The 13,281-nt window shown below is 54.4% G+C and overlaps 2 protein-coding genes across 2 annotated transcripts; one reads left to right on the top strand and one right to left on the bottom strand.

The window, feature by feature from the left end:
- Positions 4,713-5,486, top strand: C25H16orf92 (chromosome 25 C16orf92 homolog). The gene is made up of 3 exons (XM_005698003.1): positions 4,713-4,776; positions 5,118-5,276; positions 5,395-5,486. Exons 1-3 carry the CDS (start codon positions 4,713-4,715, stop codon positions 5,484-5,486), a joined length of 315 nt encoding a protein of 104 aa, XP_005698060.1.
- FAM57B (family with sequence similarity 57 member B) lies at positions 5,830-13,248 on the bottom strand. The gene is made up of 5 exons (XM_018039940.1): positions 12,750-13,248; positions 11,823-11,906; positions 8,662-8,896; positions 7,470-7,565; positions 5,830-6,903 (listed from the first exon to the last, which is right to left on the bottom strand). Exons 1-5 carry the CDS (start codon positions 12,872-12,874, stop codon positions 6,616-6,618), a joined length of 828 nt encoding a protein of 275 aa, XP_017895429.1. The 5' UTR covers positions 12,875-13,248; the 3' UTR covers positions 5,830-6,615.

Here is a 13,281-nt window from a genome sequence, read left to right as displayed (position 1 = left end):
GGGAAGTCCCTACCCCATTTTTTTTTTTTTAAGTAAGGACATGTTAAACCAAACTACACTGAGACACCACTTGTCACTAATCACATGGTAAACATCAAAGCAAATGTTAACACATAATGTTGATGAGGCTGTGGATAAATGGGTACCATCTCTGTAACCACTGTTTGACTCTTTGATCCAGAAATTCCGCTTTTAGGATTTGGCCCATGAGCAAAATAATAGAAGTTCAAGATTATTAACTGCACCATATCTGCCATGGCAAAAGATTGGAGGCAACTTAAATGTCCGTCTGATTCAATCAGTTCTGTCACAGTTTCACACAATGAAGTAGCATGCAGCCACAACAGGGAGGCTTTTTATGTACTTATACAGAATCATCTTCACAATCTCATGGTAACTGAAAAAAGTAAGCTACAGAGGAGCATGAATGGAATACTGCCATTGAGTGAAAAAAGAGAGAGAACTTATATATGTTTGTTTATTTGTGCATACATTTATGGAAGGCTGCACAGGAAAATGGTAGCTATGGTGACCTCTGAGGAGGCTGTCATGAGGCAGGTGAGGGCAGGAATAGGAAATGTTTATTTTGTACCATGTGCATATGTTACCTACTCAAAAGAATACACTAAAATAGCATCTTTTCAAAAATAATTTGATTTATTTATTTTGGCTGTGCTGGGTCTTCGCAGCTGCCTGGACTTTTCTCTAGTTTCAAGGAGCAGTGGCTACTCTCTAGTTGTGGTGCTCAGGCTTCTCCTTGCCGTGGCTTCTCTTGCTGTGGAACACAGGCTCTAGGGCGCCTGGGTTTTAGTAGTTGAGGTGTGGGCTCAGTAGTTGTGGTTCCTGGGCTCTAGAGCACAGGCTCAGTAGTCGTGGTGCATGGGCATAGTGGCTCCACGGCATATGGGATCTTCCCAGATTGGGGATCAAACCTGTGTCTCCTGCGTTGGCAGGCAAATTACTACTGAGCCACCAGGGAAACCCTGAAATAATGTCTTTTTAAAATAAAAGCAGCCATAAGGCTTCCTTTGAGTTTCTCCAGGATAAGAAAGGAGGCAGGACTAAGGGAGATGCTATCCATGATCAGAGCTGGTGAGTTTGAGGAAAGGCAGACCTAGGTCTGCAGTGAGAGGAAGGGCAAGCTGGGCGAGAAGCCCACACCTGCTTCCTCTGCTACTTTCTTCTCATGGGGCTTAGTGCAGACCTATCATGGGGCATCCAGAAAGCCTTGTTGCAGAAAGGTGAGGATGAGGCTGGAGTTCTGGCTGGTTGCAGGGGGCATGCAGACAGTGCTGAGCCCTGGTATGTCTAGAGGTGGAAAGGCTTTTCATCATCCATTAAGCCAATAAATATTTATTGAATACCTACTCTATATTGTGGTGCTATGGCTATGACCAAGATCGATGATCTCTAGCTTCACAGGCTTGTAGGGGAAATAGACAAATGCACAGACAACTCCAGTGCAATGAGACTGACGTGGTGATGGGGGATAGTCAGAAAATTCAAGTTCACTTCCCAGGGGAAGTGTTGTCTCAGCTGAGACTTAGGAGATGAGGAAGAATTTCTGGGTCAAGTAGGGGGCAAGAGAGTGGGAGGCAGAGGTGTATCAAAGGCTGGGGTATGCTAAGGAAGGGAAGCTGGGAAAGAACTGAAGTGGGTAGGTAGACAAGAGACTCACAGATCAAGGTAACCAGTTCAAGGGAAGCCACTGGAGGGTTTTAAGTAGTGGATCTGTATGTTCTGGTTTGTTCTCAATAGGAGAAGAGCAAATAGAGATCACGCAGTCCACAAAACGTTGCAATAAGCCAGATGAGACATGGGGTTGACAAATAGAGATCACACAGTCCACAAAACGTTGCAATAAGCCAGATGAGACATGGGGTTGGCTTGAATGAGAAGAGGGAAGTAGATGAACTTGAGACTTAGATTGGAAATTGAGCCAACAGTTCTTTTTAAAATATATATATTTTACTTACTTATTTGGCTGTGCTGGGTCTTAGCTGAGGCATGCTGGATTTTTTTTTTTTTTTTTTTTTAGTTGCTGCATTGGAACTCTTAGTTTTAGCACACAAGATGTAGTTCCCTGACCAGGGATCAGACCCAGGCTGCCTGCACTGGCAACGCAGAGTCTTAGCCACCAGACCACCAGGGAAGTCCTGAAGCAACAGGCCTTGATTATGGGTTTATCAGGAGAGAAACAGGGAGGGGTTTGAGGCAATTCCTAAGTTTTTATGTTGAGCAAAACATCTAGAGCAACAGTGAGCTTGTTTGCTGCAATGGGAAGAAGCCACAGGTTTGGGATAGGAGAATTGAGAGCTGTACTTGGGATCTACTGAGTTTGAGATGTTTTTGGACAGAGCCATGAAGCAGGAAGTTGGGTAGGGGAGTCTGGAGCTCAGAGGGGAGGGCCGGGCTGGAAATATACATCTGTGAGTCACCAGCATATAGATAGTATTTAAAGCCATGCGACTGGATGAGATCACCTAGAGAGAGAGGGTATAGATAGAAAAGAGAAGGTCCAAGCCTGAGCAGCTTAGAGGGGGAGGAGTCAAGAAAATCGGTGAGTGCCTAGAGGCAGGAGTATGCGCACTCTGCTGAGAGTCAGAACCAACAGAGAAGTAAGGGTTAGATTTGGCAAGTTATGGGGTCCTTGGTGCACCCCACGGAAAGGGACTTCAGTGGAGTGGTGGGGACGAAGCCAGTTGTGAAGAGTTTGAAAGATACGTTAAAGCTGAGTGAGCAATGACAGCAAGTGTAGACAGCCTCTTAGGGTTAGTGTGTTTACACTCAAACAATGTGCATCCCTGAGTTCTCTTTCCTCTGTGGTCCCCCAGGGCAGAGACCATGCCCTGGTGATTTCTATCTAAGCCATAAATGGAGTCCAGCACATAACAGGAGCTCGATACATTTATTTAATGGTTGGATGAATAAATGAATGGATAATTCACTGCTTGTGTCCAAAGGGCCTTTTCTGGCAAAGAGGGCAGCTGTGTTCCTTTGAGGCAACTCATGAAACTGTCAAATCCACTCCAAAGACTAAATAAAGAGTCTGGACCCCTTTTCCCAGGACCCCTTCTCCCAGCTAAGCCCTGGAGGGCAACTGCCTACAGGCCTGCAGAGGGAGCCCTGGGCCAGAGCTAGGAATCAGGCTGAGTCCCTGCTGTCCCTCACATGACACTGGGCAAATCACTTCCTTTTTCTGAGAAGAGATACATGTAGGGTGCAATCCTTGGGTCAGGAAGATGCCTTGAGAAGGAAATGGCCACAAATCCCAGTACTTTTGCCTAGAAAATCCCATGGACAGAGAAGCCTGGTAGGCTGCAGTCCATGCGGTCACAAAGAGTGGGACATGACTGAGCACACACACAGAGCCAGTCCCCCAGAAGGCCCCATAGATGTTAGTCTGTCTCCTCCTTTCCCCTCTTTTTTCTCTCTGGGCCTTTTCCTTGTTTAGGAAGTAGAAGCTGACCCTGACAAGTACCTCCCAGGGTTGCTGTGAGGAGAATAGGTGGGTAGTCCCTGAGGGTCGGAAAGATGACAGTGGGGACCCAGTGGAGGAAGGAGCCTCCTTCCACAGGACAGAGGACCTCACGCACCACAGACACGTGTCTGACGTGGGGCATGTCGCAGAACTTGTCAGAGAATGTTGAACAGGCAATTGTGTAGCAAAACCAGGAAGACCCTGAAGTCTCCTTGGGCTCGGATGGGGCGGGACAGATGTTTGACAGACAGGCCTACCTGCCAATCGAAGGGGAGCTAACTATTGTCCTCTGAGGGAAGCCCACAAGAGTGAAAGTGACTGTTGGAAAGCGACAAATAAGGGAAAAGAAGAAACCAGAACGGGAAAACAGAATGGACCATGGGGGAGCCTACCCAGAGATGGGGAGTCTGTGAAGCCTCTAGGCATGACCAGACCCCTGCCCCGAGATGGGTCAGGGGACTTCCTCTGACCACCCCCATTCCTGCCGTTCCCGAGGCCACTTGATGGGATGAGGGAGCCGTGTCTTCCTTAGGTAAGGAGAGAGAAACAGGCAGACACTGCTGCCACCTAGTGGAAATGCTTGTTGTGTCTCTAGGTGGCTCACCCCAGCGCTGTCCTCAGCGGAGCACCAAGAGATGGAGTTTGGGTCATGGGGGAGATCCCTGGGCCCCTGCATTTGAGGACACAAGGCAAGGAGGGGGCCCAGGGAAAAATATAGGTGCCCTTTGGAAGTGTGTGTTGCCTACCTCACCTCTGTCTTGGCTCCCTCCTCTGTAAGATGAGGACATATTACCTACCTTAGAGGATGTTATGATGGTTAAATGAGTCAGTCCATGAAAAGTACTTGGCATCGTGGCAAGTGCTCAATAAATGCTATCTGCGGTCGATCCAAGGGGGTAACTGGAGATGTTTAGCCTTGTCCTCCATCCCCCCAACCAATCCACTGTGCCTGCTATACAAATGCTGCTTTCCTCAGTTCTGGCTTTCAGCAAATTGTCCCACCAAGCTCCTTATTTGTAAATCCTGGGGCTTCTACTCTTACTGTTCTATCAACAGCATCAACCCAAAGGCTCTATGAGCCCCAACCTCTCCCCTCTGAATCCAGGGGCTTGTGGGGGAGGGTCCTGGATCCCAGCACTTCCTCTCTCCCCTCACCCTAGAGTGTGTAATCAGAATGGCTCTGGGCTGTGACATCACAGAACTCTCACCTCATCACAGGAGTGGAGGGGTGATGAGGCCAGGGCAGTGGGTGTGGGTATGGATGTGGCTGCTCAGGCTGGGGCCCCTAGAATCAGGTGGGAAGCTGGGAAGAGTGGGGAGGAGGAAGGCTGGGGATTGGGGTCAATGCCACAACCAATCTCGCCCCCGCCCCCGCCCCACCGCCCCCAGAGGCTGGGAGGCCACAACTGGGCTCTTCTCTTTGTTCTCCACACTTCTCTCCCATCCTCCCTGCCCAGCATAGGCCTTCTCCTGGAGGGCTCAGCCAACCCCTAAGAAGTTCTGGGAACAAAATCAAGGCCCTCCATAGCTACACGAAGGCTGTGTGGCTTGGCAGGGCCCTGGGTCTGTCTCAGACTCTTGGGTGGGGTTCAGGGCTCTGCTTGGCTCTTTCATAGACTTCGCTCTGTGTCCCCAGCACCCAGTCTGGAGAGCGCCAAGGCCTCGGGCCGGGGAGCAGAATCTCCGCTCTTCTTAGACAGAACTGACTTCTTTGATTACCCAGACTCAGACCAAGCCAGGCTCCTGGCCGTGGCCCAGTTCATTGGAGAGAAACCAGTCATCTTTGCTAACTCAGGTATGACCCAGCTTGAGAAGGGGCTGTCCTCCTGGCCAGGGCCTGGAGGACGTCTGCCCTTGGCCCTTTAGTTGGAGTCAAGCCCAGGGTCCCCTGTCTGCCTGTCACTGTTGAGCAGATTCTGACTCCAGGCTCTTCCATCACATCCTGGTGGGTGCTCTGCTGGTGGCCTTCTTCTTCCTGCTTTTCCAGTTCTGCACTCACATGTAAGGCCTGTCCCTCACCCCCTCACCCCCACCCACCGGAACCTTGCAGGGAAGAGGCTGAGGGACCCAAAGCCCAGGGAGGCAGCGTGACCTCCAACCTCTGATCTCCACACCCCACAGGAGCTGTGAGAAAGGGGCCTAAAAAGCCAGAGGAGAGCCCTGGATTCTGCCCTGCACACCCATGCCTGCTCTCCTCTTCTGCTGATGAATAAGAGTCCTTGCTTCTTTCTCCCTGACTGCTCAGCTTGGGGGGCCTGCCCTGTCCCACAGTCAACCTGTTATGGTACTGTCTGCCCCAGATGCTTGATCCCTCCCCAACCCCAAAGAACTGGGTGACAGGGCCTTGGTGGCGTTCACGCTGATGTCTTTATTAGCGGTCTGTAAAGCACCTCCCAGGGTCCCCCCGTCCCCAGACTGGAGGAAGCCTCGAGAAGTCTGTAGCACCAGGGACATGCCAGGGCCCAGGGGCAAGATGTCAGCCTAACAGGGAAGGGGCTGCGTGCTCCCCCACTTGCCCCCCGGGGTTGCTCAGCACTGGGAAGGCTGGGGGTAGCAGCCACCTCCCTCCCCCCACCCCAACAAATTTGAATAAATAAATAAAATAAATAAGATTCCTCAGGCTGGCCTCCCCTGGAGAGAAGCTGTGGAGATGACCAGACCAGGGACATTAGAGGGGGTGTCGCCTCCCTCCCAGAGGAGTTTGCAGCAGGGGGGCTGGGATGGCCTTGGCAGCAGGGCCTCCCCCACAGTTCTTTGAGTCCTGGTCCACCCAGGCTCCCCACAGCCTCAAAAGCCCTAAGCGGATGGGAAGGGGTGCGCCTTCTTCCTCTTCGCTTCTCCAGGGCCCAGGGGACATGATGGAGAAAGGGGTATGCAGGAGGGGGTCGACCCCTCGGCTCAGGCACTGTGGGGAGAGGTCCCCTCTTCCTGCCTTCTGTCTCCCCTGGTCCCGGCCCCCAGCCCCTGAAGGGACGTGACCCCACCCCGTCGGAGTCCATCTGTCAGTTTCCAGGGGGGCTGTCAGGGCCAGAGGCCCCTGGCTCCCACTCCTAGCCCAGCGGCCCCAGAGCCCTGTTCCCACGCGGTGGGGATGGGGGTGGGGTGGGGAGGGTCCCCCGCCCTCGGCCCCACCCTCAGTCCTGGGTCTGACAGGGAGAGGGCGGCCGGGAGCCCCGGGGCCGGAAGAGGCGGCAGGCCCCGCGGCAGATGAGGAAGAACCAGTAGAGCTGCGGGGCGAGGAGCAGCGCGGCGCCCAGGTTGACGTGGACCGGGAGGGCGAGGGGCACGGCGAGCAGGGGCAGGCCCGCGTGCCGCCCGTAGGCCCAGTACAGGTAGGGGAAGAGCAGCACCCGGCAGCAAAGGAAGCTGAGCAGCATCAGGGCCCCGTTCACCTTGTGCAGCAGGGTGTGCTGCTGTTTGTACTGCGGGCGGGGCGGGCGGACAGGGGCGGGGCAGGCACACGGGGGCGGGGCGGGCAGTCAGGGGCGGGGCAGGCGCCTCTGGCCACGCCCCCGACTCAGCCCCCTGGGCCACCTCCCCCTCCGCCCACCTCCCGGCCTTCCCTCCTTGGGACAGGGGCCAGGTTAGGGGCCCCAGGACCCGCCCCCTCCCCCCCTCCCCCTCTGCCCTGACAGCTCCCCTATACCCTACGTGATAGCCCCTCCCAGACCTGACTCCACCTGTCCTTTGAAAAATCCCAGTTGTTTTTTAGTTGCTAAATCGTGTCCCACTCTTTTGAGACCTCATGGACTGTGGCCCGCCAGGCTCTTCTGTCCATGGAATTCTCCAGGCAAGAATACTGGAGTGGGTTGCCTTTTCCTCCTCCAGGGGATCTTCCCGACCCAGGGATCGAACCCGTGTCTCCTGCATTGGCAGGTGGATTCTTTATCATTGAGCCACCAGGGGATAATCCCAGATTGGTTCCTAAAAGTGCTCAACCCTTCCCTTGTCCTCCCTTCAAGCTCGCAAACCCTCAGCGCCCGCTCACCTGGATGAGAATCTTGCCAAGGCAGACGAAGGGGGTGCTGACCTCTGCCATCAGCAAGCAGCCTAGAAAGAAGTCTCCCTTGCCTTGACGCCACACCTGAGAGGGGAAGAAGGAAACAGCCTGGCCTGAGCCTGGATTCCTGGCAGCACCTGTCCTCCCGAGCTGTCTCCTCTCTGTCCCTTTTGGAGATGCTTCACTCTGAAAGTCTGAGCACAGGTGAACAGTAGCAAATCTGGGAGCACTAACCCCCCGTATCCCTCCAAACTTCCTGCAGGTGAGATGATATCCATGATACTACAGATGAGGATACTGAGTCTCAGAGGCGTGTGTGTATGCTCAGTTATTCAGTTGTGTCCAACTTTTTGTGACCCCATGGGCCGTAGCCCACCAGTCTTCTCTGTCTATGGAATTTTCCAGGTAAGAATACTGGAGTGGGTTGCCATTTTCTCTTCCAGAGGCTCTGCCCAACCCAGGGATCGAATTCACATCTCTTGTGTCTCCTGCATTGGCAGGCAGATTCTTTATCACTGTACCACCTGGAAAGCCCTGAGTCTCAGAGGCAGTGGTGTGTGTACATGTGTGTGAAAGTCACTCAGTCATGTTCAACACTTTCGACCCCATGGACTGAAGCCTGCGAGATTTCTCTGTCCATGCAATTCTCCAGGCAAGAATACTGGAGTGAGTTGCCATTCCCTTCTTCCAGGGGATCTTCCCAACCCAGGGATCGAACCTATGTCTCCCACATTGCAGGCGGATTCTTTACTATCTGAGCCACCAGGGAAGCCTGCAGCGGTGTGTGGTGGTGGTGGTGGTTGGTGGTTTAGTTGCTAAGTCGGGTCCAACTCTCGCAACCCCATGGACTGTAGCCTGCCAGGCTCCTCTGTTCATGGGATTCTCTAGGCAAGAGTACTGGAATGGGTTGCCATTTCCTTCTCCGGGAGATCTTCCTGACCCAGGAATCGAACCTGGGTCTCCTGCATTGCAGGCAGATTCTTTACCAACTGAGCTACCAGCTCCAAAACATCACAGCTGGGCGTGATCCAACCTCTTGCTATTTGGGGCTGGGCTGGAGCTCAGGAAACCCTCCCTGGGGCACTTCATCCTGCTGGGACCTGGACCCAGGGCTTCCTAGGCTCCTTCAGTACCAGCATGAGCGGGACACGGGGCCCTAGTTCCCACAGACCCCACTCACCACCGACAGCGGGAAGCACACGAGCACCATGACAGCGTGGTGGAGCACCATGAGGAACTCCTTGTGCAGGTAACCACGTGCCACTGCCCAGGTGCTGCCCGGGGCTCTCGTGCTGCCTTCGTCCCCTCCGTGCCCCTTGACCTGGTGCTTGTGCCAGTGACACAGGAACATGGCATAGATGTCATAGATGAAGTAGGGCACTGCAAACTGTGTGTAGGCGGAGGAGAGCCAGTGTCTGTCGGGCAGAGAGAGGGGTGGGGTCAGTGAGGGAAGGAGATGGACAGGGCAGCTGCCAAGTGCTGAGGGCTATGTTGGATGCATCACAGGAGTCAAATCTCCAGTGATACTTGTAAGAACCATGAGACAGAAGTAGACTCTCAAATTACATGATGGAATCCCAAGGTGGAGGGCAAGAAACTTGCTCAAGTGATCACAGGATCACTCAGCTGGTAAGCAATAGGGCTGGGGTTCAAACCCAGACTGAGCTCAGAACGCACACATTTTTCTTTCTTTCTTTTTGGCCATGCCATGTGGCAAGTGGGACCTTAGTTCCCTGACCAGGGATTGAACCCATGCCCCCTGCAGTGGAAGCAAGCAGTCTTAACCACTGGACTGCCAGGGAAGTCTCTCACTCATTTTTCATATTAATTCATTCATATTCTGTCTCTCGGCAATGTGCTAGGAGGAAAAAGGAAGACAGACCAACAGACAGTCATAGCACTGAGGGCTGAGACAGAGTGAGAAACAGGCCAGACCAGCTCTTAGAGACAGCGGAGATCAGGACAAATTACAGCAGACGTGGTAGGAGTGGTGGGGAGAGATCATACTGGCTGACACTAAAAGCGAAAGCGTTAGTGGCTCAGTCAAGTGTCCGACTCTTTGCAACCCCATGGACTATAGTCTGCCAGGCTCCTCTGTCCATAGAATTCTACTGGAGTGGGTTGCCATTTCCTCCTCCAGGAGATCTTACTGACCCAGGGATCAAATGTGTGTCTCCTACATTGCAGGCGGATTCTTTACTGTCTGAGTCACCAGGGAAGCCTTGACTGACATTAATTGACTACTTATTACATGAGGGCCCTATTCCAATACTCTAAATCTTTTACAAGCACAAATTTATTTACTTCCCACAAAAAGCCATGAAAAGTAAGTATGGCTGTCACCCCAGTTTACAGGTGAGAGAGGCTAGGTCACCGGACCAAGGGACGAACATGAGAAGTTTGGCTCCATAGCCCTCATTCTCAGCCCTACTGTCCTCTAGAAGATTCGGGATGGGAATTGGTGATGCCGTCAGTGCTGCTGGTTCTGCCCGAAGGTGGCCCCACCTCTTGGTTTTTCAGGTACAGCTAAGCATTAAGAGGAAAACGCTGAGCAAAAGGAGCCAAGAGCAGAGAAAGTTCCGTGTGCTTTGAGAGTAAACAAAAATGAAAAGTGCATGAATATGCAACATTGCATTTTTCTTCTTGAGTCAGCACATGGAGTACGTTCTCAGAAGTCCGTAGTCCTGTGACAGGTTCGAGGTGGGGGCGGGAGGTCTAAGAGGCAAACCCAGCAGTACTCCCCAGGCTTGGTAGAGAGATGAAAACAAAGTCAGCTGGAAGGCACACAAATATGAGGACCCAATAAGAGGGGCTGCTGAAGGGAGAAGTGGAGTGAGACCTGGGGGTGGGCCAGCTAAGGACCAGGGGTGACATGGAAGGAGAAGGTGAACCCTGGGGAAGGCTGGCCTGGAAGGGATGATTTTTGGGGAAAAAGAAGCAGAGAGCCATGCTGGAGTGTGTCACCGGGAGGGAGCGGGAGAGAGAGGAGAGGAAGTGGCAGCCCAGGTTAGAGAGGAAGGGCAGGAAGGTGGAAAGGGGTCCAACTGGCCTGAGAAAAGTCAGAGCAGAGAGTGGCCTAGGGAGTCAGCCACAGCAGACATGGTGACACCACTAGCTTGTGGGGGTCCAGACCCTGGGCTCTGGTGTGAAGGGTTAAACCCATCCCCACCCTCTTCAGCAATTAGGTGCTCAGAGGTAGGAGCAGCTGTTGCCCCTGGATTAACCCTGATCCTCCCACCTACCTGAGGATTAAGGGGGGAGGGACAAGAACAGACTGGGGGGACGGGGAGGAGAACATGTAAGAGCTGGAAGGTGACCTCTGTGAGAAGGTGAGAGAAGGGAATGTGGGGGTGGGGGAGGATCCAGGCTCCTCTTGGACTCAGGAGGGGAAATGGGGGGAAAGGGCAGGAGGAAGCCAAGTCCCTGGGGTGGGGTCTGAAGAAGGAGTTTAGCATCCACTCTGTATGGCCAGGACTGCTGTAGGCATCTGACACAAAGTCAGTTCCTCCTTGCAGCAGCCCTTCCAGATAGGGGTGGACCTCACTCCGCAGATGAAGGAATTAAAGGGAAAGAGGAGACACCTCTAGGTCGGGTCATCCAGACCATGTCCCCAGAGAGGCCACCAGAGAGGAGGAACAGGATCAGAGGTTAAGCATGGGGCATCATCAGCACCCTCCCAGGCAACTAGCAGCAATGACAGCCTGGGTCCCCTTGAGCTGCCGTGTCAGCACCACGGACAGGGCCCCTTTCCTCCCTCCTCCTGCCCCACATCTCCGGCCTGGGCTCTTTTGGCAGCACCAGCCACTGCATCAGCTCCCACTCCCAAAATCTGGCCTCTTCACCCTTCACTCCCCATCCCACTGTCTAACCATTGGTGGCCTTGTTTTGTGTCATCTGTCCCTCTCACACATGGAGCTGGGACTGGACACCTGGATTCTGGGAGGAGATGAAGGGTGAGCCTGGCACGAGCGAGTAGGGAAGCACCCCAGTTGGGTATTGGTTGGAAATGGGGTCTGAGGGGGTGAAAGAGTGGGCAGAGGGCGGGGAGGAAACGACACTCAGAACCTACTATGATCCAAGAGGCTGGGAAACCTAGGAGCTGCCTTGAGAATCCTTTTTGCTCCCCGCTTCTCCTCCTCCTGGTGTTGACCTTTAAGGACAGGATGTGGATAAATTTTTCTCGGGGTGTTGAGTTGCAGCTATTGTAGTTAGCTTGTTCAAGCCCAAGTTAAGGGCTTGGGGTTCACTGAGGGAGTCCCCCGGATGATCTGTGCCCCACTCACGGGTCACATGCACATAGGCTGCTGGAATGGGGGGAAGCGGTGGTCTCATGGAACTTACTGGTCATCTATGATGTGCTTGCAGGAGGTGGAGACGATGTAGCCAGCAGTGGAGGCCATTACAGCTTGCACAGAGGACACTAGCCTAGGAGGAAGAGGAAGTAGCTGTAAAGGAGGGAGATGCGCCTCTTGGTTCCTCCTCTTTACTGTCCAGCTTCTGTGCTTCTCGGGTGCTTCCTGCCCATCTTTTCTCCAGGCTGCCTCGCCTGGGACTCAGCCCCACCACTTCAGCCTCCAGGACTGCTACGGAGTCGCCTTCCTCTCAGGAGGACACCCGGGAGGTCATCGTGAGGTGAGCTGATGCAGAGAACCAGTGGCAGATAACGAGGTCCCTTCCAGGGAAGGGACGGGGACGGGGTCGGGGGTGGGGGGGGGTGGCAGCACAGGATGGCAGGGGGAAGCCCTGGGCCTGTTCTTACACCTCTCAGCTGCCTAGTCATCGTGGGTCATCCCTGGCCCCTCGGTTGCCCCTGATTCCCCTCCCAGCTACTTTCCCGCTCTCTGCTTGCCAGCCACCACACTCCCCTCCCCAACTCTGGCCCGCATTCCAGGACTGTGCAGAGTTCTACCGTTCACTTATCTGTCCCTCATTCCCCCAGACACAGCCCCCCACCCCTAATGATACATGGCCCCTTGCCGTGTTCCCTAGTATCCTATAGGAATGTTTTGGTCACATGCCAGCCCTGTTTTGGAGGGTGGGAGGCTGAATGGGAAAGGGAAGCAGAGCAGACTGAATCCTAGTAGACCAGATGGCTGGGTTTGGATGAGGTCTCCTGGGACAGTGAGTAAGGCAGCGCGGAAAGAAGGAAGCTGGAGGTAGAGCCCACTGACCACTTCAGGAGCCCCTAGTCCCTATCCGGCCAAGGGTCCCTTCCATCCCCATGCAGCCTGGGAAGGGGAGGGGGCAGAGGGAAGGCAGGCAGTTTACCTGGCTGAGACAATGACCGCGTCGGCCTCCTCCCAGCGCAGCTGGGGCAGCCGCTGGAGCGTGTTCTTGGAGAGGAGGAAGAGTCCGGGGAACACCACCCCCCCGGCCACCATGGGGGTCAGCATGGTGGCTCAGGCCTCTGGCAGGGAGCCTGAGAGCAGCCGGGAAAGGGCTGGGAGGCCGAGCTGAAGGGAGTTATGGGGGTGGAGAAGGGACGCCAGGCCGGGGAAGGAGAGAGAAGAAGAGAAAGGGGCACAAAGGGGACAGGCAGGGTGGGGAGGGGATGGGACTGGAGAGCCCGACCCCCCCCCTCCCAGGACCGGAGAAAGGGAGTTAGATGGAGACTGGGGAGATGGGAGAGACTGGGGGAAAGGGAGGATCCGAGCAAGGGAGCCGGAGAGAGCCAGCCAGAGGGTTGGGAGCAAGACTGGGTGAGAGGACAGAGCGAGAGGGGACAGGACGAGGAGGCTGCGGGTGGGGGAGGGGAGGGAGCGAGGCAGGTGGGGGGGCTTACGTGGAGAGGCTGGGAGGG

This window comes from Capra hircus, chromosome 25 (genome assembly GCF_001704415.2).
Source record: "Capra hircus breed San Clemente chromosome 25, ASM170441v1, whole genome shotgun sequence".
Taxonomy (NCBI): domain Eukaryota; kingdom Metazoa; phylum Chordata; class Mammalia; order Artiodactyla; family Bovidae; genus Capra; species Capra hircus.
This window is presented reverse-complemented; position numbering and strand designations above follow the sequence as displayed.